Genomic DNA, 24,616 nt, shown 5'->3' on the forward strand with positions numbered 1-24,616 from the left:
AGAGCGGGCGCTCCTAACCTCTCCCCAGGTTCCTGACGTGGTGCCCGGGGCCCTTCACTATCGGACTTTCCCCTCGGCGCTTCCAGGCCTCGCCCGGAGGCGGCAGTGGGGACGGCGCCCGGGGCGGGGGGCGCCGGTGCGGAGTGGCTGCGCGGGCCGCGGCTGTGAAGGTGCCGCGGCGGCTGTGGGGACCTCGGCGCGGCGCTAGGGCTCGGGCGGCGGGGACGCGACGGGATGGCTGCGGCCGGCGGCGGCGGGGCGGCGGCGGGCCGAGCCTACTCCTTCAAGGTGGTGCTGCTGGGGGAAGGCTGCGTGGGGAAGACATCGCTGGTGCTGCGCTACTGCGAGAACAAGTTCAACGACAAGCACATCACCACCCTGCAGGTGCGGGCCGCGGGGCGCGGGGGGCGGCGCTTCTGGGGCCCGGCGCCTCCGCGCCTCAGGAGACTTTGCTACCGCGGTCCTTGGGTCGGGGCGCCCAGATCCCAGGCCTGTCCCCTCCGCCTGCGCATTGCCTTTGTGATCTCGCCCTGGGAACACGCGTCGTCGGGGCAGCCCGGAGACGGGACAGGCCCTCGGGAGAGAAGTGGAAGGGCCCTGAAAAGTCCCCGGGGTCCCCAGAGTGGCTGCGCATGTGGTGGGGTCCCCGTCGGGGGGCTAGTGTTTCCTCTCTGACTCGCTTCCGCTTGAGCCCTAGGTGCCCTCACTCTGCGGTCAGTCAACCGGGCGTCAGCCCTTTTTCTTTCTTTCGGAATTAGGAACTTAGCTGCCGGTTTGATTTTGCGAACTAGGTGATGTGTAACTTAAGCACTTACTGATGACTAAGTGTTTGGGCAACTTCCATTTTGTCCTGTCTTCGAACAAGGTGCCGATTAGCAAGACTTTTCGCTCTGGAGGGATTTTGAAACGACCGCTTGCTGGTGAGGGTTACGCAGTTCCATTGCAGCCTGCGTGGGTCTGACTTGTGGGTCACTTATATTCACCGATGCAGGTCGACCCATATTCACATGGAAACGTCATATGAATACTGGGCAACAATTGGTCCTCAAGCTAACAGCTTTACTGCTGCTATTTATTTTCTTTGCTTGTAATTGTAGGGCCAGCTTTCATTTGCAGATACATCATTGTTAGTCAGAAAAGTGTTAAAATGTAATCATTAATTGGGCGTGAAATCAGTTTGCACGTGTTAGAACAGAAATACCCAATGAGTTCGCCCTGATCTGTCTTCACCTCTATTCGTTTAACTAGCTGTGATTTGGGGCAAGTTAATTAACCTATCTGTGCCCGTGTTTCTAGATCTGCTGAAATGGCCATAATAATAGTATATATAGTTCGTACCGTTGTCAGGACAAATACACATAACACACGTAGGACCTGGCCCAGTGTAAGCTCTCCATCTTTATAATTACTACCCCACAATAGATCTTAATTAGTGATTGTGTAGTGTGTAAGTCCATGGACACTATTTGATAGAATGCAGTTTTTTAATTATTGTGACTTTAGATGTTTGATACTATTATTAAACTACTGACTCTACAATTTCCAAAGATGCTCTGATCCCATGTTCTATTTTTACTCCTCTGTTTTTACTTCTTTATAAAGCATACGATCTGAAAAAGTGAATGTCAGGAACCTGGGTGGGTTTTTGCTTTTTTTCCCTTGCATTTTTGTACAAGATCACTTAACACAATTTTAATAATTATGGTTGAGTGTTACTAGAGAGATAAAGGAAATTTGTAGGGTAAATACCTGTGATCAGTTGGAAATTTAAAAATTTACTAAGGTAAAGTAATAATAATAGCTAACATTTAGTGAGTTCTTACTGTGCTGAGTATTTTACTTTTCTTCTATTCTTATAACAGCCTGTGAGGTGGATAGTTTTATTAGCCTCATTATACAGATGCTGAAACAGGCATGGTTAAGTTGAGTAACGTGTTGGTCATCATATTGCTACAAGTTTTGGTTCTCAAGCTGAAATTTGAATCCAGTTTAGATTTAAAATTTTGGAGCACTGTTTCTGGATGTTGGTAAACCACCCCTTAGTGATTTCTTTTGTGCTACAGATCTTAGAGAAAAGAGAAGACCATTTTAATTGAGCTCTTAATTTTTTAAAAAGATAATTTAGCCCTTCAGCCTAAAAATTACACTTACATTATACATTCCAAAGATATCCTCAAAGCTCTTAGCTGGGTAAAGATTTTTAAATATCTGAGAGGAAACCTCTGCAATCTACATAGATCTCTAGTATCAAAAGCATAGCATGTAATTCTTATCACAAACATTATCTGGATTATGTTCTAGAATTGAGGCTTTTGCTGTGTACCAACATATGGAAACAGCATTATATACAGTCTCCTTCTCTTGGATATCAGTTCATCTTTTTAAACAATCTTTTCAGAGAAATTTTATTTCAATGAGACCCATAGAGATTCTTGTATGCCTTGCATTCCAAATGGAGAGGAACTAATGCATCATAAGATGTGAGAGAAAGAATTTCCCCTTTTACTTAGCAAAAGGAACTACCTACTACTTATCTTTGTAAAATACTTTGTGTTTTGCTTGCAAAGTACACTCTCGAACATTCCTGTTTTAAAGACTGAAAGGAACCTAAGATAGTTCATGGTTTACTATTCCAGTCTTTCGTTTAATATTTCAGTCAAGTGATTTTCTACTTCAGTCTGAACAGCTTGGAAGTGAGATGAACTGATACAGAAGGTAGAAAACAATGTATCCTGAGATAAGCGTGTTTCATTTTTGGACTGATTACTTTCCTGCGTTTTCCTGTGTCTAGAGACAAAATCTGTTTCCCTGCTCTCTGAATCTTAGTCATACATGGCATCCCTTCTGATAGTTGAAGATGGCTATACATCCCCTTGAGTTTTGTCTTCTCTTGGTAAACAGTTCTGGTTCCTTTTACTAGATCTCCTCTAAGTCATATCATTATTTTGACATCTCTTCTGGATACTTGGTATTTAATCATTCCCTTCTCTTCTTAAAATTTGATAGCTTAAGCTGTAGAAATTACTCTTAGTGTGGTTTGAACTGTGCAAAGAAGTGCAGGCTATCACCTCCCCTGTGGAGAATCCTTTTCTAACTCTGAAGTTGAAAAGATCCTATGAGTTTTGGGGCTGCCACACTGGTTAATATTGGGCCTGCTGTCTTAGTTTTGTTTGCCTAAAGGAAGGAAGAGAGATACAGGGAGAGAGTGAGGAAGGAAGACTACATAACTCAAATTCATTTTACTTTCATTGTGTAGTTCCCTTCCTCGCCAGCCTCCAATGTATCTGACCCATTAAAGTCGGCTTTGATAGGTTTGCTCCAGTGCTTAATGCCTGTTAATATGCTTTTGAATTTTGATTCTATAGCTCAAGAAACATTGATGGAGCTACTGTGGGTCAGGCACTAGATTGGGTCCTGGCCATGCCCATAAAAATAAGGCATGATCTCTACTACTGTATTAGGCACCCATTTTAACTTTTCACCTGAAGATTTGGTAAGACTGTCTTCAGTGTTCTCATCAGTCATTAATAGACTGAAAGAAAAGGGTGAGCCGGGGCCAAGCACAAAGCCTTTCACAAGTCTCTGTAATCTAGTGACACAGGGCCAGAGGTGGGTTTCTCTTAGACTCGCAGTCTAGTTCAGGTCAGTCGCTCAGTCGTGTCCAACTCTGAGCGTTTGGGACCCCATGAATCACAGCACCCCGGGCCTCCCTGTCCATCACCAACTCCTGGAATTCACCCAAACTCATGTCCATCGAGTCGGTGATGCCATCCAGCCATCTCATCCTCTGTTGTCCCCTTCTCCTCCTGCCCCCAATTCCTCCCAGCATCAAGGTCTTTTCCAAGGAGTCAACTCTTCGTATGAGGTGGCCAAAGTATTGGAGTTTCAGCTTCAACATCAGTCCTTCCAATGAACACCAGGACTGATCTCCTTTAGGATGGACTGGTTGGATCTCCTTGCAGTCCAAGGGACTCTCAAGAGTCTTCTCCAACACTACAGTTCAAAAGGATCAATTCTTCAGCACTCAACTTTCTTCACAGCCCAACTCTCACATCCATACATGACCACTGGAAAAACCATAGCCTTGACTAAATGGACCTTTGTTGGCAAAGTAATGTCTCTGCTTTAAGGGTGGGGCTTTTCCCAGACCAAACACAGACCACAGCCTTCTTTCCTTGTGACTGCGCAACAGTCTCAAATGGAGTGTTAATACATACTAATGATGATGGAAACAGAAAACAAGACTGACTGCTATGGGCTACTGCCTAGCGGACATGAAACTTTCAATGAAAATGGCTATTCCAGCATTACAACTCTTTTTTTTTCCCTTGCTACATCAGTCTTGCCTGTAGGGGATATCACGAGATACTTTGTCAAATGCTTGCAGAAGACAAGATGCTTTTTTTTTTTCTGCAGTAGGACACTATCTGATATGGTAAAAAGGAACAGGACTTTGAAGTTAGTTTGAAGTTTTGGCTTCTGCCTTTTAGCTATCATGATTTTGGCAGGGTATTCTAATGTTTGTAAGCTAGGTCTTTATCCATGAAATTGTAGAATCTCAACGATAAGATTTTTATATGGGTTAGAGAACCACAGTATGTAAACCTCCTGGCACAGTGTTTAATGCATGTTAGCTGTTGAGTGAATTGTGTGTGTGTGTGCTCGGTTGCTCAGTCATGTCGGACTCTTTGTGACCCCATGGGCTGTGGCCCACAAGGGTCTTCTGCCCATGGAATTTTTAAGGCAAGAATACTGGAGTGGGTTGCCATTTTCCTCCTCCAGGGGATCTTCCCCACCCATGGATTGAACTTGGTGTCTGTTGTGCCTCCTTCACTGCGACGCAGATTCTTTACCACTGGCAACACCTGGGAATGAATAAATGGTGCTTAATTTCTGTTGGTTTCTTTCAGGGTAACGCAGACAGAAAGGTAATGGGATTAATTTGACATGAATTATTTTGAGAACTCATGCAGTCTGAGGGACTGCTCGCTTTTATATTTTTATACATACATATATATTTGTTTATTATCCATTCTGGAGTTTGTTTAGGCTTGACATTTCTGGAAGGTCACTTTTTTTATTTTAAAAAATTGTAACATTTGCCGTGCTTTGGTGTTTTTAGTACTGTTCCTTTTTTGCAAACCTCCTCCTCAGTTCAGTTGCTCAGTTGTGTACGACTCTTTGCGACCCCATGAATTGCAGCACCCCAGGCCTCCTTGTCCATCACCAACTCCCAGAGTTTACTCAAACTCATGTCCATCGAGTCGGTGATGCCATCCAGCCATCTCATCCTCTGTCATCCTCTTCTCCTCCTGCCCCCAATCCCTCCCAGCATCAAGGTCTTTTCCAGTGAGCCAGCTCTTCACATGAGAAGGCCAAAATATTGGAGTTTCAGCTTCAGCATCAGTCCTTCCAACGAACACCCAGGACTGATCTTTAGGATGGACTGGTTGGATTGCAGTCCAAGGGACTCGCAAGAGTCTTCTCCAACACCACAGTTCAAAAGCAATTCTTCAGCGCTCAGCTTTGTTCACAGTCCAACTCTCACATCCATACGTGACCACTGGAAAACCACAGCCTTGACTAGACAGACATTTGTTGGCAAAGTAATATCTCTGCTTTTGAATATGCTATCTAGGTTGGTCATAACTTTCCTTCCAAGGAGCAAGCGTCTTTTAATTTCATGACTGCAGTCACCATCTGCAGTGATTTTGGAGCCCCCCCCCCCCAAGTAAAGTCTGACACTGTTTCCACTGTTTCCCATCTATTTCCCATGAAGGGATGGGACCAGATGCCATGATCTTCATTTTCTGAATGTTGAGCTGTAAACCAACTTTTTCACTCTCCTCTTTCACTTTCATCAAGAGGCTTTTTAGTTCCTCTTCACTTTCTGCCATAAGGGTGGTGTCATCTGCGTATCTGAGGTTATTGATATTTTTCCCGGCAATCTTGATTCCAGCTTGTGCTTCTTCCAGCCCAGCATTTCTCATGATGTACTCTGCGTATAAGTTAAATAAGCAGGGTGACAATATACAGCCTTGACGTACTCCTTTTCCTATTTGGAACCAGTCTGTTGTTCCATGTCCAGTTCTAACTGTTGCTTCCTGACCTGCATATAGGTTTCTCAGGAGGCAGGTCAGGTAGTCTGGTATTCCCATCTCTTGAAGAATTTTCCACAGTTTATTGTGATCTATACAAATAGAGGTCAAAGACCTCCTCCTAGGTTATTGATAATTATGAAGTAATGTTGTAGGTAAGCTCTCCGAGGACTCAAGATCCTTTAGCTGGCTTACCAAGAAAGCTTGAGCTTATATAAAGTCCCCAAGCGTCCTTCTGTGATTTCTTCATTGTTTTGGGCTGTGTTAAACTTGACATAGACAAGAAAGACAGTTGGAGTGAGGGACTTATTGCTTTGTCTCTGGAATTGTTGAACCTAAGCAGTTGAATTCAAGAATTGTTATTTCATACCTGTTACATGTCATTGTGCCAGCTGGGGAAAGTAAAGATGAGAAAGATATTTTGATCATCTATTAACTTTCTTTATTCTTAAATGGTTGTGTGATTTCAGTTGTCTTTGTTTCTCTCTGTACTTGTGCTCTTGGGTAGTCACTTCTTTTCTTCAGCTGAAACTCCCTTTTCCCCTTATTGTAAGACTGTGCACTCTGACTTAAATGCCTTTTACCACTTTGAACTAGTCTTGTGTGTAAAAAGTAACATTTTTCATAATCAGAACCATCCATCATCTTTCCTTTTAGAACTCTAACTGGAATTCCACCTGTCTGCCTCCTGAAGTCTCGGGAGGTGCCTGCCATTTGATTAGCAAAGCAGTGCTGTAAGTGAGAAAACGAACGTGTAGGTTAGATTTCTGAGGTCCTATGTATAGTGATAGTGTACTGTTTTTTTCTTAAGCTAAGTCAGCTACTTTTTAAAAAATTATTCATACACCTTAACCTCCAGAGCAACACTTGGCGTTCAGATTCTAGTAGTTAGCTTTATACTCAGCTAGGAATCTTAATTTCCTTGTTTATAAGATTAATGTTTCAAATGTCTGAAAGACCTTCTAAGGTAGTACTGGAAACCAGTTAGAAGATTCAGCCAATTTGTTTACAATATCTTTATAAAATACCATAGTAGAAATCTTTCCTTTTTCCCCTCAGTATTTTACTAGATAATATGTGGGCTATGGAAGGGTGGATGATTTTTTTTTTTTTTAAAGAAGAGTTTTTCTGAATTGTTGCTTTGAATGTCTAACATATAGCTATTTTATATCTAACTTTTATTTTCTGCTGTTATGTTTTGAGCTAATCCTTAGAAGTGACTTTTTGACTCTTCAAAGTATTTACTTGGACTCTAAACTGATTATAATATCTCTTTATAGAAGCTAAAGATAAATGAGATATTCAAGAACCCAGCTTAGTTTTCTTTCTTTCTTTAAATTAAAAATATTTGATATATAGCATTTGATAAACTTAAGTTGTATAATATGTTGATTTGTTACCTTTATATGCTGTAACATGATTTTGACCTTGTAGAAATTCATCTTGTTCTTCTGGTAGCTCATTTTTATTGCCTTGCTACAGAGGACTCATTTTATGAGTTATCTGACTGAACCCTTTCATCTCCCTGGCTTCAGTTGAAAGTAGTCAGTGGATTAGCCCCACCCCTCCCAGCCCCACTTGCATAATCTTAGTCCCTGATCAGGGAAGGACCGTGGCAATGAAAGCACCAAGTCTTAACCCCTGGACCACTAGGGAACTCCCAATAGACACTTTAAATCCTTAAGCTGGAAACAGTGTTTGTAACTGTAGCAAAAGTAATGTAACTGGAAAGTCTATTGAATTTAGATAAAGACAGTTGAGTATTTGTCTACAGTTGTTACTGTACTGCACTAGGTATTCTGTTTTGCCAAAAGAACAAGTAGTTTGGCCAACAAAAACAAAAAAACATGAAAACTTCGATGAAACCAGTTATGGAAAGACTTTCATTTGGAAAATGCAATTTATTCTTATTATATCTCACCTATAAGCATTTTTTAAAAATACAGATTAAAAAAATACCCACCGTGACTTCAAATAAAATGCTGGGTAAATAAGCATCAGGTGCGAATGACAGATGTCTAATAAGATTGATAAGTCTCTTAATGCACCGAAAATATGGAAGATGAAATCTTTGGAATTAGAAGAAATAGTGATGCTGTAACTCAGGGTTTTCAGGTGGTGCACTGGTAAAGAATCCACCTGCCAGTGCAGAAAGTGCAAGAGAGGTGGGTTTGATCTCAGGGTCTGGAAGAGCCCCTGGAGTAGGAAATGACAGCCTGCTCCAGTATTCTTGTTGGTGACAATTCTGTAGCCAGAGGACCCTGGCAGGCTGCAGTCCATGGGGTCGCAAAGTCGGACATGACTGAGCAGCTGAGCACGCTGAGCGCACGCACACACACAAACACATACAACTCAGAGTTTGCAGGATTGAAGTGAGAAATGTACCATTGCTTTGATTCTCATTGTTTGTGGCTACCCTGAGAGTATTTTGGGAGATGAGTTGGTGTCTAGGAGTACTTAGTCCGAGTGGAGGAAAGCCAGGTTAAGAACGTGTTTGTGTTCTAGAATAGACAGCTTTGTGCAGTGGGAAAAGCACTATGGAGACAGCCAGCCTTCCGCCCACTGCGGTACCTGACTCAGTTGTCTGACCTTGGGTGAGTCACTGTATTTCTTTAAGTGGAGGATTCACACCTGTAAAATAGGGCTAATTGCCTACTTCACAGGGTTGTTATTAATACAAAGATAAAATGAGAAAGATGAATCGTGGTGACACATGGTATATACTATTTTTTTTCTTCCCATATTCCTCGAAACCTTTGAATTGACATTATTTATGCCACTCTCCCCTTCTCTTTCTCAATGGGGTTCTTTCACTGAGATGTTGCCAGGGCTTTATCCCTTAGGAAAGTGTGTGAAAAAAAATTTTTTTTTTGATATTTTGATAAGTGCATATAAACAGTTTTCTTGAGTGTTGAGTGGGTTCATGGCTTTTATCTGATTCTGAAAGCAGTCCATGATTATACCTCCCTCCCATTTTTACTACCATGTAACAGAATTAAGAACCTCTGCCCCAGAGTGTTATATAACCACGAGTGGTATCTCAGTAGCTTGACCAAATTAAGTATGCCTCATGGAGGTAGTTGGGGGGAGAAAAAAGAGGTTTCAACCTTCTGATCGTTTGCTGCTATCTTGATGTCATGTAAAATATTTCAGCTTTATTCTCACCTACCTATAATTGTTTTTAAAACAGAAGATGTTTGTTCTTTAAGAAAATATCTATGAAATATTAAGAATTTAGGATTTATATAAAATGAGATGATTTGTATTACAGAAGGACTCTTTCCATAGAGAGGGATTTAAGTTTTTTTGTTATGAAGGCAGAAAAAAAAGATTTAGCGAGTACTGTATTATAATTTGCTTTGCTGGTGCATCACATATTGGAGTTAAAATAATTTGGTTTATAAGGAAACTTTTCAAAACATATCTTTTATGTAAATTGAATTCTACCAGGCAGAGTGTAGATGAATTTATCTCCAGTAACAACATTTGCAAGTCTGCTGTGGGCAGCACTGTGCTTCCCCCTGCCCCCTCTGTTAGAGAAGTGTTCCTTCACCTCCCAGTCTGAGAGGCACCACAGCACAGTGAGTATGAGTCATGTCTGGAGCCAGACCGCCTAGATTGCAAATCCTGCTCTGTCGCTTGTGACCTTGAACAAGATACTTAACATTCCTTTGTCTCTGTTTCCACTTCTATAATATTTGGATAATAACCATATCTAATCACAGAGTTTTACGAGAAGTGAATTAATATTGAAAAGTATTTAAAACACTGCCCATTTCATTGTAAGCACTGTGAAAGTGTTAAATAAATAAAAATACGTAATCTAGTTAACAGAATACTTATACCCATGAAAAGATAACTTTTATGAGGTGGTATGTGCTGTATATTGTAAGATTAGGTTCCCTAAAGTTCTGCTGCATGGAGAAATCCAGTGTGGGCTGTATGGCTGGTATGAGACAATTTAAAAATTCAAAGAAGATTATAGGTCTATGAACTGGTCTTGGAGAGATGAGATTAAGATAGAGAATAAAAGAATAGGCCCAAGATAGAGAGGAATTTTATGAACAAACAGGATTGGAGGGAATATATAGTATAGACTCTATGAATACTGGAAGCTTTCTAGAAAGATTGGTATGGACAAGTGGTGGAGGTCCTTGGATACAAAGATAAGGGTTTGAGATTTTTATTTCTGTAATAGGGCTCCCTGACTTTCATAAAGGAGAAGCTTACGAATGACTGTAAAAAGTGCATTGCACGGTACTTGGTGAAAGGCAAGCATTCACTGTCAGCTGGTGTTAGCAATAGCACTAGAAGTGACTGTGTAGGCTCTCACCATATCGATGGGGTACACGTGTATATTTTTTAAAGAATTGCCTAGTGATGGACACTTAGGTTATTTCTTTCCATTTTCTTTCTTTTTGTAAAGAATCAATGCTCTGATGAGCACTCTTTCCATAAAATTGTTCTATACATACGTTTCCTTAGGAGAGACTTAGCACTGTCGCTCAACTCACTGTGGAAAGTGATGGTAAGTTTCAGAAGGAATGGTAGAAAGGAAATGATGGAGCTTTCCCAGCTATAATTCACTCCCCACTGCGGAGAAATCCCCACAAAACTCTTGACAAAAGGCTTTTATGGTATTAGCTGCCAGCAGGATATAGTTCAAGTATACTAATGTAAAGTGATAACTATTGGAGAACTCAGGTGTGGATGTGGTAAGGGCTTTTTGTTTTTGTTTGTTTGTTTGCTTGTTTTTATTTTTAATAGAATATTTAGGGTTTGAGGAAGATAATGTGGCATGTAGACTAGAGAACCAGAGTGTGAAGTGAGACCAAAGGTATTCATATTATGACTTAATATGAGACTGGTGGTCATAGAACTCCAGAGGAAATATGAAGACAAGATTTGATCAGTTTTTTGGATTATGGGATGACAGGGAAGGAAGAATATTCAGTGATGATATTCCTGAGATGCTAAACCTCAGTGACTTGGAGAATGTGATCAAAATACTAATGTTACAATGGAAAGCCAATTTTGGAGGGAAGATCAGTTTAACTTTAAATAGGTTTGAAAGTAGAGAGAGAGGCATTTAAGTTTACTTTAAACATTTGTATAGGAGTCAGATTTTGAGTTTCTTTATATAACATTGATAGTGAAATAGGGCAGATGATTGAGTTCAAATAAGTTACACAACTGATAAGTGGCAAAGCTGAGATTCAAATCCTAAGTTCTGCTTCAAAGTTGATATTCTTAACCCTTAAGCTATGAGTGGGAAATATTCCTTCATTCATATTTATTGTATATAACATGTATTTGGTCTTCTCATTTTCTAAGTTATTTCCTTTGTTGTTTTGCCATTGAATTAAATATTATGCCCTTTTCTATATAACCTCTGTTTTATTTAATAAAATATCTTGAAGGTAGACATTCCTGGATTTGACCTCTGCTGTTTGTGATTCCTTTGTATCTGGATTCCTTAGTTAATCATTCAATCTAGTGGCCTTTTCTTAGTTTTTAATTTTCCTTGGCATATATACAGTAGAAAGTCCTTCCTGAAATCTAGGTTCTTTCTCCTTCAGTAATATCAAGAATTCACCATCCTAGCCTTTTTATCTGTTTTACTTTCCATCTCTGCACTTTCTTTTGTATTGATACACTTAAATGTGATCATCTCTGCATAGCTTTGAACTTGGCTCTTTGTTCCTTTTTTAAACATGTCAACCGACTCAGGTTTCTGATTATATTCCCTCTTCAATTAGTCTTGATTTTATCCTCTTCTTTTCTATCTTCATGCATTTAATTCAGGCCCTTTATGCCTTTCTTTCCAGCTTTAAAATAGCCTCCTGTCTTCCAAGTGTAGTCCTGTCTTTCTTCCTATCATAGTCATTCTCTTAAAACTACAGATTTTATATGTTCTCACTGCTTAAAAACCCTTCATTGATTGTTCATTGTCAACAATATTATTTCCTAACATTTACTTCTTTGGATGAGTTAGGTGTTTCTTTAGGGAAAAAGAAGTCAAATGAGTTTGGGAAATACTTGTATAAATACAATTAGCCAGTCTTTCTTTTGGCAGACTCTTTAGTGTGCACTGTGAACACACAAAGGGGATACAGAGCAATACACTGCTGCTGCTGCTGCTGCTGCTGCTAAGTTGCTTCAGTCAACTCTGTGCGACCCCATAGACAGCAGCCCACCAGGCTCCGCTGTCCTTGGGATTCTCCAGGCAAGAACACTGGAGTGGGTTGCCATTTCCTTCTCTAGTGCATGAAAGTGAAAAGTGAAAGTGAAATTACTCAGTCATGTGCAACTCTTAGCGACCCCATGGACGGCAGCCCACCAGGCTCCTCCGTCCATGGGATTTTCCAGGCAAGAGCACTGGAGTGGGGTGCCAGTCTTGAAACAGCTTTTATTGAGATCCACAAGGTTAAGTCCATACCTTTAGATACGGAGTTTCAGGTTTTTTTGATTCAACCTTTTCCTAACTTTAGAGCTTCATCTCTGGCATACACCAGACCAACTTGGAGTTTCCTGTGGCGTGGGGAGTTAACATATTTCAGGCTTCAGTGGTTTCACTTGTCTGTCATGAAAAACCCTTACTACTCATAAAGAGGAGCTCATTACTTTCTTTCTGAAGCCTTCTGTGACTTATCCAGGCAAGCTTTACACTCCTTTCTCAGCATTTTCTTTATAGTGTACTTAGCAAGACCCTCCATTTTAACCATTATCTTTACATTTTAATATTTGCAGTGGAACTATAAGCTCTTTGAAAGCTGGAACTGTTCTCTTTCATTTCTGTGATAGTACCTGCTACAGTTATTAGCTTTAGTTTAAATAACTGAATTGCAAAATAATGGCAGGAACCTTTCCAGTAGTAATGGTATTCATACAGCTAAGTAAACACCAGTAAATATTTCTTTTATCTCATCTTAGAAGTCTTAGACTCTTTCTATAATGAGTAGGTTAAGTGGCATCAAATTAAATGCTAAGAAAATGTTTTAATGAGGGGAAAAAAACTAAGAAAACATTTAATTACCAGCTCTTGGGTACTTTTTATAACTTGTGTTCATAAAACAAAATATCTTTTTCTTAGAATAAAAATAATGTTCTGTTTTCAGTGGAAACAGTGTTTAGTTATTAATAATAACTCAATGATTACTTTTTCTCCCAGATAACTTGTTTCATATGATGTGATTCATTCCTCTATATTTTTTAGGATAATTTTTATGTGAAACATCATTTAATGTATATCTCTTTTCTTAGGCATCATTCTTAACAAAGAAGTTAAATATTGGTGGGAAGAGAGTAAATCTTGCTATTTGGGTAAGTTAACATTTTCAGCTGTATGAGTGAAGGCCTTTATCTATTCTTCATACTCTAATAACTAATTGGCTTAAGAAATAGGAATTTGAATTTCTGGATTTTTATTTTTTTAGTTAACTCAGGGTTAGCCAAAATCTTTTTTTTTTTTTTAAATTAAACATCTTTCCCCCTAAAATCTGGCTAAGAATTTTATCTTGAATACACTTGTTACACATGAATAGTGCTGTCATAACTTTTCAACTGGAGAAGGGTGAACTCAAGGGATTCCATTTCAGAAAAAGAGGTGGACAGGTTGTCTGGCCTTTATCCCCCCATCTCTGTATCCCAATCTTCCAAGGGAGTGGCGGGTGGAGACTAGGGCAAGGATAATGCAGTAAGGCATCACTGCCAGGTGGTCCTGGTGCTCGTTCTTTCTCCTTGTCTCCTCTCTCTGTGGAGAACTTAAATTCAGGGCCAAGCCTGTTCCTAGGTTATAAAGCCGTTGTGGTCATTCCAGCCCTTTGGCAACTGAACTGGCTTTTTAATGAGGGTGGGAAAGATTGCTGAGGAGGAGGGTTGGGGAGAGGAGAAGTAACCTTTACAAAACAGTAAAACATTAAATATTAATTACAACTTAAAAATTTTTATAGCTTGTTTCTTTTAACAGTGTTTTGGGGTTATCTATAACTTTATACCCTAGTTTATAATTAATCAGAAGCTCACTGTAGTTTAAATAATAGATATATTTTTTCTTCTGGTCTAATAAACGTTTGTTGCTTTATTTAGGATACAGCAGGTCAAGAGAGATTCCACGCATTGGGTCCAATTTACTACAGAGATTCAAATGGAGCTATTTTAGTTTATGATATAACAGATGAAGATTCTTTCCAGAAGGTATCTTGCTCACTTATGGGTGAATGACTTAATAGAGCAATAGTGATTGGTCAGGTCTGCATTAACATGTCTGTGATTAGCCTTGGCTTTAAAAGTATACTGCTGCTACTGCTAAGTCACTTCAGTCGTGTCTGACTCTGTGGGACACCGTAGATGGCAGCCCACCAGGCTCCCCCGTCCCTGGGATTCTACAGGCAGGAACACTGGAGTGGGTTGCCATTTCCTTCTCCAATGCATGAAAGTGAAAAGTGAAAGTCAAGTCGCTCAGTCGTCTCTGTCTCTTAGCGACCTCATGAACTGCAGCCTACCAGGCTCCTCCGTCCATGGATTTTCTAGTTTGTGCATAAATGATGACCAGTCATAATTTTTAATGGCATATTTAATTCATAGTAACAATATGGATATCATCTATTAATAGTTTATTATATGGCTTTCTCAGATATTAGGAAAGGGAAATAATCTGAACTAAAGCTTCAGAAAAATATAGACGCCTTTTTTTTCTCCTTATTAAAGAAAAATCACAAACTTTTTTTTCTGTACACACTGGGCACCTGAAAACTTGGTATGGCTGCACAGGTGGGTTCCATAATTATGGGGAGGTAAAAGAGGAACTAAATCAAGTGTAAGCTCTTTTCTCCTCACTAGGTATCCTGGAGTATTCAGTGCAGATTTTAAAAGGAAAATCTACGCAGTGTTTATTTTAAAGCACTTCCATTTTTATAAAGTTTTTGGGACCAAAAACGAGTGACCATTAAACTTACCTCTGAATTCTCATCACAGTTAGGATTGTGACAGTTTACTTATTTGATCTTTTGAAAGCCTTTCTGGGAATAAGAAAGGATATGTAACTCAAGGGGGTAATTCCAAGGCGAAGCTTTTCTTGCCGTGAGTTACAGGTGTGTACTTCTTGAAATTACTTGCCCTTTTTGTTTCTTTATTTTTATTTATTTCCTAGCATTTAATGGATGAAGCAGATATACAAGTTAGCCTTTGGGTTATTAATACCATGTTGCAAAAGTTAGGCCAAGGAGTAGAAAAATGAAAATAGGTAGCTTTCAGATTTAATGATATTTTACAATGTTTTACCTTTGGGATGCTGTTTGTTATCCCTTCTTGCCTTTTTTGCATGAAAAGAAATGGTTTAAGTATTTTATTGATTAAAAGAAAATGGAGTCATTTAGGTTGAAAAGTGACCAGTTATCTCTTGCTGCATAACAAAACACCCCAAATTTGATGGCTTAAAACAACCTATTTCCCACAGTTTTGAGGGTTGCCTGAGTTTCCCTGATAGTTGGTAAAGAATCTGCCTGCAATGCAGGAGACCCTGCTTCAATTCCTGGGTCAGGAAAATCCCCTGGAGAAGAGATAGGCTACCCATTCCAGTATTCTTGGGCTTCCCTTGTGGCTCAGTTGGTAAGGAATCTACCTGCAATGCAGGAGACCTGGGTTCAATCCCTGGGTTGGTAAGATCCCCTGGAGAAGGGAGAGGCTACCCACTCCAGTATTCTGGCCTGGAGAAGTCCGTGGACTGTGTAGTCCATGGGGTCGCAAAGAGTCGGACAGGACTGAGTGATTTTTACTCTCTTTCTTTTCTGGACAAATCCTTCGCTCCATGTGGTGTCAGTGGAGTCACTCAGACAGCGGCAGGAGCTGGGGGTTGGCTGGGTGGGGGCCTGGATCTCCTCTGTGTGCCTTCTCGCTCCATTTGGTGTCTTGTTCTCCGGTACTCTGTCCACATGCTCTCGTTATTCTGTGTTCCAGCCAAACCTTATATGACAACCAGATCCCAAGAGAGAGCTGCCAGACCTTCCTAAGGCTTTAGTCCGGAATTGGCATGGCGTTAGTGCTGCCACCTTCTCTTGGTCAAAGCAAGAGACTAGGCTAGAACAGAGTCAGAGAGAGGAGAAATAGACTCTTGGCAGAGAATTTCTGACCCTCTTTAACTCATCACAGAGTGTTTGGGTTAATCAATAGAATACCTGTGGAGGGGAATCTGACTGCAGATGAATAACAGTTAAAAAGAATATTGGTTAGATTTAGGGATTCCCTTGCAGTCCAGTGGTTATCCATGGGTGATAGCGATCTCTAGAGGCATCCTTGGTTGTCGCACCTGGCAGTGGCACTGGGTCTAGTCGGTGGGAGGCCAGGGGTGCCACCAAACAGCATTCACTGCACAGGACAGCCCCTCCCGGCAGAGGGCTGTCGAGGCCCAGATACCAGAGGTGCCGAGAGTGAAGAAACCTACCACACACCAAAGGATAAAACTTAATTTGCCCTTTTTCTACTCCTGTACGTTTTGTTTTTCCTCTAAATGTTTGTCACAGAAGCTCCCGTGCCCTCTCTTTTGGAACCAACTGGGGTATAAAAGAATTAAGCTCGTGTATGTGTGTGTTTTTTAGTTTTTTTTTTTTTTTTTGGTCGCATCTTGTGGCTTGTGGGATCTTAGTTTCCTGACCAGGGATTGAACCCTGGCCCTGAGAGTAAAGCACTGAATTCTAGCCACTGGACCACTAGGGAATTCCCAAGCCCATATTTTCTTCAATCCAATGTGATTCTATACAAGCATCTATTATTAGACGCTGGAGTTGACATGCTTTTGCTCTGGTGAACAGCTTTGCTTAGATTTGTGGATGATTTATGAAAGATTGTAATTAGAGGTGCTTCTCTTTATACTTATATGTAGATGGAGAGAGAAATCTTTCTTGTGTGTGTGTGTGTGTGAGTGTGTGAGTGTGATTTGCAATATAAATGATCCTGTATAGTCAATCTAATCACACTAGGACCACAGCCTTGTCTAACTCAATGAAACTAAGCCATGCCCACAGGGCAACCCAAGACGGGTGGGTCATGGTGGAGAGGGCTGACAGAATATGGTCCACTGGAGAAGGGAATGGCAAACCACTTCCATATTGTTGCCTTGAGAACCCCATGAATAGTATGAAAAGGCAAAATGATAGGATACTGAAAGAGGAACTCCCCAGGTCAGTAGGAGCCCAATAGGCTATTGGAGGTCAGTGGAGAAATAAATCCAGAAAGAATGAAGGGATGGAGCCAAAGCAAAAATAATACCCAGCTGTGGACTCATTGAAAAAGACTCTGATGCTGGGAGGGATTGGGGGTAGGAGAAGAAGGGGACGACCGAGGATGAGAAGGCTGGATGGCATCGCTGACTCGATGGACGCAAGTCTGAGTGAACTCTGGGAGTTGGTGATGGACAGGGAGGCCTGGCATTCTGCGATTCATGGGGTCGAAAAGAGTCGGACACGACTGAGGGACTGAACTGATAGTGAATCATTCCTAATAACTAAATATGTGGACCATTAGACAGAATTTTGAGGTACTTTCACAACATTGCATTTTGGGGTATTGTAATTGTAGTCATTGTAACAGGATTTGTTTTAATATTTATGCTTGTATACACAGGTTAAAAACTGGGTGAAAGAATTACGGAAAATGTTGGGAAATGAGATCTGTTTATGTATAGTAGGTAAGTGTCATTAATTTTTTAAAATGTCCTTTGTTTCTTTAATACTTTATTAAAAATAGTAAATGAATAATTTTCATTTTAAAGTTACATGAGAAAAGAATGGTATTTTAGTATTTAATATTTTAGAGTAATTTAGAATTTGGAAGGGATCTTTCAGGAGATTCAAACATCTGTAATTCAAGGAATGCCCTTGGGCAGCAGCTGGGAAACCCTGAACATGTAGGGCTTTTGAATCTCCCAGCCTTCCTTCAACTTGACCTTTAGTTTTTCATCATAAGATTATTTTAGAAAATAAAAGAGTTTGGCAACTACAGTGTAATTAAAATCAGTGACTTAAGCTGTGTTTTTGTCATATTGTTGTTGTTCAGTCGCCAAGCAACTTTACAACCCCATGAACTGCAGCACGCCAGTCTCTTCTGTTCTCCACTGTCTCCCAGAGTTTGCTCAAATTCATGTCCATTAAATGGGTGATGCTATCTAATCGTCTCATTCTCTGCCACTCCCTTCCCCTTTTGCCTTCAGTCTTTCCCAGCATCAGGGGCTTTGCCAGCGAGTCGGCTTTTCACTCAGTTGGCTAAAGTATTAGAGTGTCAGTTTCAGCATCAGTCCTTCCAATGAATATTCAGGGTTGATTTATTTTAGGATTGACTAGTTTGATCTTGCTATCCAAGGGACTCTGAAAAGTCTTGAAGAGCACAAGTCAAAAGCATCAATTGTTCAGCAGTCTGCCTTCCATACCTGACTACTGGAAAAACCATAGCTTTGACTACATAGATCTTTGTCAGCAAATTGATGTCACTAGTTTTTAATACACTGTCTAGGTTTGTCATTGCTTACCTTCCAAGGAAGTGTCTTTTTACTGTGTGGTGGCAGTCACTATCCACAGTGATTTTGGAGCCCAGCAAAAGAAAATCTGTCAGTTTTTCTACCTTTCCCCCATCTATTTGCCATGAAGTGATGGGGCCAGATGCTATGATTTTAGTTTTTTGAATGTTGAGTTTTAAACCAACGTTTTTACTCTTTTTCACCCTAATCAAGAGGTTCTTTAGTTCCTCTTCACTTTTTGCTATTAGAGGGGTATTATCTGCATATCTGAGGTTGTTGATATTTCCTCCCAGCAATCTTGATTCCAGCTTGTGCTTCATTCAGCCTGGCATTTTGCATGATTTACTCTGCATATAAGTTAAAAGCAGGGTGACAGAATACAGCCTTGTCGTACTCCTTTTCCAATTTGGAACCAGTCTATTGTTCCATGTCCGGCTCTGTTGCTTCTTGACCTGCAGACAGGTTTCTCAGGAGACGGGTAAGGTGGTCTCCTAGTCCCATCTCTAAGAATTTTCCACAGTTTCTTGTGATCCACCCAGTCAAAAGCTTTAGCATAGTCAATGAAGCAGAAGTAGGTGTTTTTCTGGAACTTCCTTGCTTTCTCCATCATTCAACAAATGTTGGCAGTTTGCTCTGGCTTCCTCTGCCTCTTCGAAACCCACCTTGCACACCTGGAAGTTAGCGGTTCACGTACGATTGAAGCCTGTCTTGAAGGATTTTGAGCATTACCTTACTAGCATGTGAAATGAGTGCAATTGTGCAGTAGTTTGAACATTCTTTGACATTGCCTTTCTTTGGGATTGGAATGAAAACTGACCTTTTCCAGTCCTGTGGCCAGTGCTGGATTTTCCAAATTTATAGACATACTGAGTGCAGCAGTTTAACAGCATCATCTATTAGGGTTTTAAATAGCTAAGCTGGAATTCCGTCACCTCCACTAGCTTTGCTCATAGTCATGCTTCTGAAAGCCCACTTGACTTAACACTCCAGGATGTCCAGTTCTAGTTATCGGGGTCATTAAGACCTTTTTTGTACAGTTTTTGTGTGTATTCTTGCCACCTCTTCTTAGTCTCTTCTGCTTCTGTTAGGTCTTTACCATTTATGTCCTTTGTCGTGCCCATTCTTTTATGAGATGTTTCCTTGATAGCTCCAGTTTTCTTGAAGTGATCTCTAGTCTTTCCTATTCTATTGTTTTTCTCTATTTCTTTGCCTTGTTCATTTAAGAAGGCCGCCTTATCTCTCTTTGCTATTCTGTGGAACTCTGCATTCATTTGGGTTTATCTTTCCCTTTCTTCCTTGCCTTTTGCTTCTTTTCTTTCCTCGGCTATTTGTAAATTCTCCTCAGACAACCGCTTTGCCTTCTTGCATTTCTTTTTCTTTGGGATGATTTTGGTTACTGGTTCCTGTACAGTGTTACAAACCTACATCCATAGTTCTTCAGACATTCTGTCTACTAGATCTAATCCCTTGGATCTATTCTTGTTACATTTAACTATACATATTTTTGAGTTAAGGACTCCAAAGGTAAGTTTTGACTCCAAAGATGAAAGTAGACCATGATTCACTAGAGTGGAGGAATATTCTTAATGGGTAAAGTAAAAGAACTCTAGAACTCTCTCTGTGGACTTCTGGCATTTCTTTTTGGTTCCTTTTTTCTTTAGATTATTATCTCTAAGATTGCATATGCTTTTTAGCAGTCATGTCAGCTTAATTTGTCTTTTACATAGATTATAACAAAAATCAGAATTCCGTTTTTATAAGTATTGCTCTTCTGTTAGGCTTTCCCTGTCTTCCTGCATAACTGTTATATAAACCTAAGTGTAAGAATTTCAACTTGCCATATGTTTCTGAATGTTTATGTTTGACGTATTTATAATCTACTAGCTTTTTCCATGTGTAAGAAGCTTCTCGGTCCTTATCTAAACCACTGATAATATGTAAATCAGAAATAGAGAACTCCATACTTTGCTAGTAGAGACTTCTCCCTCTAGTTTTAGTTAATCCATTGATCAGCACTCTTGGCTGTGGTTGCTCTATTTAATAGAATATGTTGTCAATAGTCTGTTCTCAACATTTGTATGTTTGTTAAACATATATTTGTTAATAACTACTTACCACTTATTGAGTGCCAGGTACTGTTCTAAGAACTACATCCTTATTATTTCATTTAAGCCTCCTGACAACACTACAAGAAGGTATTGTTGCCATTGCCATTTTACACATGAGAAAATGGACCTAGAGAGCGTGACACTTCCCAGACTACATAGTACTTAGAGATAGGCCTGGGATTTTAATTCAGGCCTGTCTGTTGCTTCAGGCCCATATCCTTAACCAGGAGTATGTATTACTTGCTGCCATGTACCATGCTTTGAGAGTAATACAGTGAATAAGTTAAAAAATAGATACAGTCCTTGTAGTCCCAGAGCTTATCATGTAGGGTGAGAGAGGAAAAACAAGCTCTTATTGTATATTATGGTAAAAGCTGTGAAGAGGTAAGGAGAGGGTGCTGGGATAACGCAAAAGGAAACCTAACTAAATTGGGGGGTGGGGTGGGTAAAGGATTTCCTAAGCCAGTCAGGATTGTGATAAGATATATTAATTATCATGGGCTTTAAGTCTCTCATAACTCTTAATTTTTCACTTGATCATTCACTGATGGATATGGCTGATTTTAATAACTACTCTCCATCGCATGTGTACTATTTACTAGGCCTTTTACATTATATCTTATTTTCAGATTAACCTTGGAAAGTTTATTAGCTACATTTGTACAAAGTGAAACTAAGAGGGGTGAAGTAATATGCCTCAAATCATATAGTTTTGAAATGAGCCAGAAGTTAAAACAAATTTTATCAGATTTAAGTTTCCACTACGCCACATTCCATCCAGTCTAAGCAAAATAAAATTCTCTTTATTGCTATTAGCCATCTGCTCTTAGTAATGGGTATATCCCTTCCATGTTCTTTATTAAAATAGGTATTTTAAAAGAAGAAAAAGTTTTTAGTGTTCTTAGCAGGATAGCCTTTTCCTCTCCAGTGGCTTCAGCCCTCAGAAAGTATATAGTGCTTTCAAGTAGGTGCTTATTTTGGTGGTTATTCTTGTTTTCAGGTGTTTTAAGCCTATTGGAAAGTTCCCAATGTGGCCACAGAATAGTATTGAAACAGAAGTGAAGTGAAGTTGCTTAGTCGTGTCTGACTCTTTGCGACCCCGCGGACTGTAGCCTGTCAGGTTCCTCCATCCATGGGATTCTCCAGGCAAGAATACTGGAGTGGGTTGCCGTTTCCTTCTCTAGGGGATCTTCCTGACCCGGGGATCGAACCTGGGTGTCCAGCACTGCAGACAGACTCTTTATCATCTGAGCTACCAGGGAAATAAGCCTCAAAACTGCTAACTTTAGCTCTCTTGCCTTCAAAAGAATGTAGGAGCTACAAAGATCTTGAACTTATCAGTCACTGACAGGCAGTCTTGTGACTTAGCCTGTGCTGTTAATCCATCATGAGCACTTAACTGTTCAGAGAAACAGTAGTTATTTAGTAGAAGGATTTTTTTTGTTTAAAATATTAATTGTGTTATTAAAATAGTTAGCAATTATAATAGTAACCGACTTTAGGGAATTCCCTGGTGGCCCAGTGTTTAGGACTTGGCGCTTTGCCTGCTGTGGCCCAGGTTCAGTCTCTGGCTGGGTAACCAAGATACTTCAAACCACGGTGGCGAGGCAGAAAATTTAAAAAGAAAATAACTGGCTTTATTAAAGTTGGTTAAGTCTAAATGTTATTAAATAATAAAGCAGTGTCTCAGTTTTCCCCGAATATTCATTTGAGGCAATAAGGTGATTGTCTACTTTTTCCCTAGCCTCATTTTTAAAAAGTAGATATTAGTAATTCTGGCAGATTTTGGGGGGAAAAAAAAAAGACATTTAAGCTCTATCAAACCAACTGAGAGGGTTTTCATTAATTTCAACAAAAGTCTCCTTTTTCTATAGGAGACTGTTTACCTTTTTCAGTTCAGTTCAGTTAAGTCGCTCAGTCGTGTCCGACTCTTTGCGACCCCATGAATTGCAGCACGCCAGGCCTCCCTGTCCATCACCAACTCCCGGAGTTCACTCAAACTCAACATCCATCTAAGTCAGTGATGCCATCCAGCCACTTCATCCTCTGTCATCCCCTTCTCCTCCTGCCCCCAATCCCTCCCAGCATCAGAGTCTTTTCCAATGTGTCAATTCTTCGCATGAGGTGGCCAAAGTACTGGAGTTTCAGCTTTAGCATCATTCCTTCCAAAGAACACCCAGGACTGATCTCCTTTAGAATGGACTGGTTGGATCTTCTTGTAGTCAATGGGACTGTCAAGAGTCTTCTCCAATACCACAGTTCAAAAGCATCAATTCACCGGCGCTCAGCTTTCTTCACAGTCCAACTCTCACATCCATACATGACCGCAGGAAAAACCATAGCCTTGACTAGACGGACCTTTGTTGGCCAAGTAATGTCTCTGCGTTTTAATATGCTATCTAGTTTGGTCATAACTTTCCTTCCGAGGAGTAAGCATCTTTTAATTTCATGGCTGCAATCACCATCTGCAGTGATTTTGGAGCCTCCCCAAAATAAAGTCTGACACTGTTTTCACTGTTTCCCCATCTATTTCCCATGAAGTGATGGGACCAGATGCCATGATCTTCGTTTTCTGAATGTTGAGCTTTAAGCCAACTTTACCTTTTTTCTGTGGCAGAATCTTGTTGCTGTTTGTTGGAACCATCTGCCACTAGGTGGTGCCTTTTGCATTCTTCATGGCATAGAACAGCTTACTCTGCTGGTGATTGTGGGATGTATTGGCTGTAATATTTATCAGCTTAAAAATTTATTGACAGAATAATGTCGGAGATCAGAACTAATACGTGTTTTCTTGCTGAGATAGACTGATAACTGTTCAAAGAAGGAAGAGTTCAGTACTGAATTTGTTAGGACCTTTTGAGCTTTAGCATATGTGCTTCCCTCTCAGCCTTAGGCTACCATGTCAGATGTCGCTTGAGGCTGCACATAATTAGCGGCTCAGATTATTTGAGGTCTTCTATATACAAAACCTCTGGGCCTGTACCTCTCAGTTCTAAGCATTGCATCTTTCATTGGGAGCTTAGTTCAGTGCTTTATCTGAAATTGTCTTCTTGATGCTCTAAAGTTCCAAGAAAAAAAATGACCTTATTTACAGGATTTCCCTTTTTACCTCTGCTGCTAAGTCACTTCAGTCATGTCCGACTCTGTGTGACCCCACAGAGGGCAGCCCACTGGGCTCCCCCGTCCCTGGGATTCTCCAGGCGAGAACACTGGAATGGGTTGCTGTTTCCTTCTGCAGTGAATGAAAGTGAAAGTGAAGTCGCTCAGTCGTGTCCGACCTCAGTGACCCCATGGACTGCAGCCTTCCAGGCTTCTCTGTCCATGGGATTTTCCAGGCAGGAGTACTGGAATGGGGTGCCATTGCCCTCTCCGATTTTTTTACCTCTATAGGTCATAATAGAAATGAAAATATTTCTTTAACGTGTCCTTTCTTAATGTATTTCTCCCTTTCCTGTCTGTTATTTCCCTTGCCTTTAGCACTCAGTCCAGCCTTCTTACCTTCATCTCTAGCCTGTATATAATAAGGAATCTGCATTTTGAAGTTTCTTCACTTTTGTTCTGGTTGCTTTGTAGCATAGTTTGAGTTTGGTTCCATTGCTTAAGGAAAGCCAAACTTATTTTCAGTAATTTAAAATCTGCATGGTGTTCATATACTAAGTTCTCTGACGGTTTTAAAACAAACAGTACAGTTTGTTCCCTTGCACTGATGAAGTACTTCAAAAGCCATACATTTTAATGCTTTCTTTAATCAGTTCATATCATCCAGAAAACCAAAGTATTCTTAGGATCCAAAAGGCTAGCCTAATATATTTTCATGAGCAATAAGGTGGCCTTATTTAATTACTGAGCATCTCTGAGTTGATTGGGGACCACTTAGACTTGGGGCTTCCCTGCTGGCTCAG

The 24,616-nt window shown here is 40.3% G+C and overlaps 1 protein-coding gene across 1 annotated transcript in view; it reads left to right on the plus strand.

The window, feature by feature from the left end:
• Positions 1–234: 234 nt before the first annotated feature.
• Positions 235–24,616, plus strand: part of RAB21 (RAB21, member RAS oncogene family) — a 28,512-nt gene continuing 4,130 nt past the window's right edge. Inside the window, 4 exon segments of the mRNA NM_001161874.1 lie at positions 235–384; positions 13,362–13,421; positions 14,187–14,294; positions 17,718–17,781. Of these exon segments, the coding sequence (NP_001155346.1) occupies positions 235–384; positions 13,362–13,421; positions 14,187–14,294; positions 17,718–17,781 (382 nt within the window).

Source organism: Ovis aries, chromosome 3 (genome assembly GCF_016772045.2).
Source record: "Ovis aries strain OAR_USU_Benz2616 breed Rambouillet chromosome 3, ARS-UI_Ramb_v3.0, whole genome shotgun sequence".
In the NCBI taxonomy this organism is placed as follows: Eukaryota; Metazoa; Chordata; class Mammalia; order Artiodactyla; family Bovidae; genus Ovis; species Ovis aries.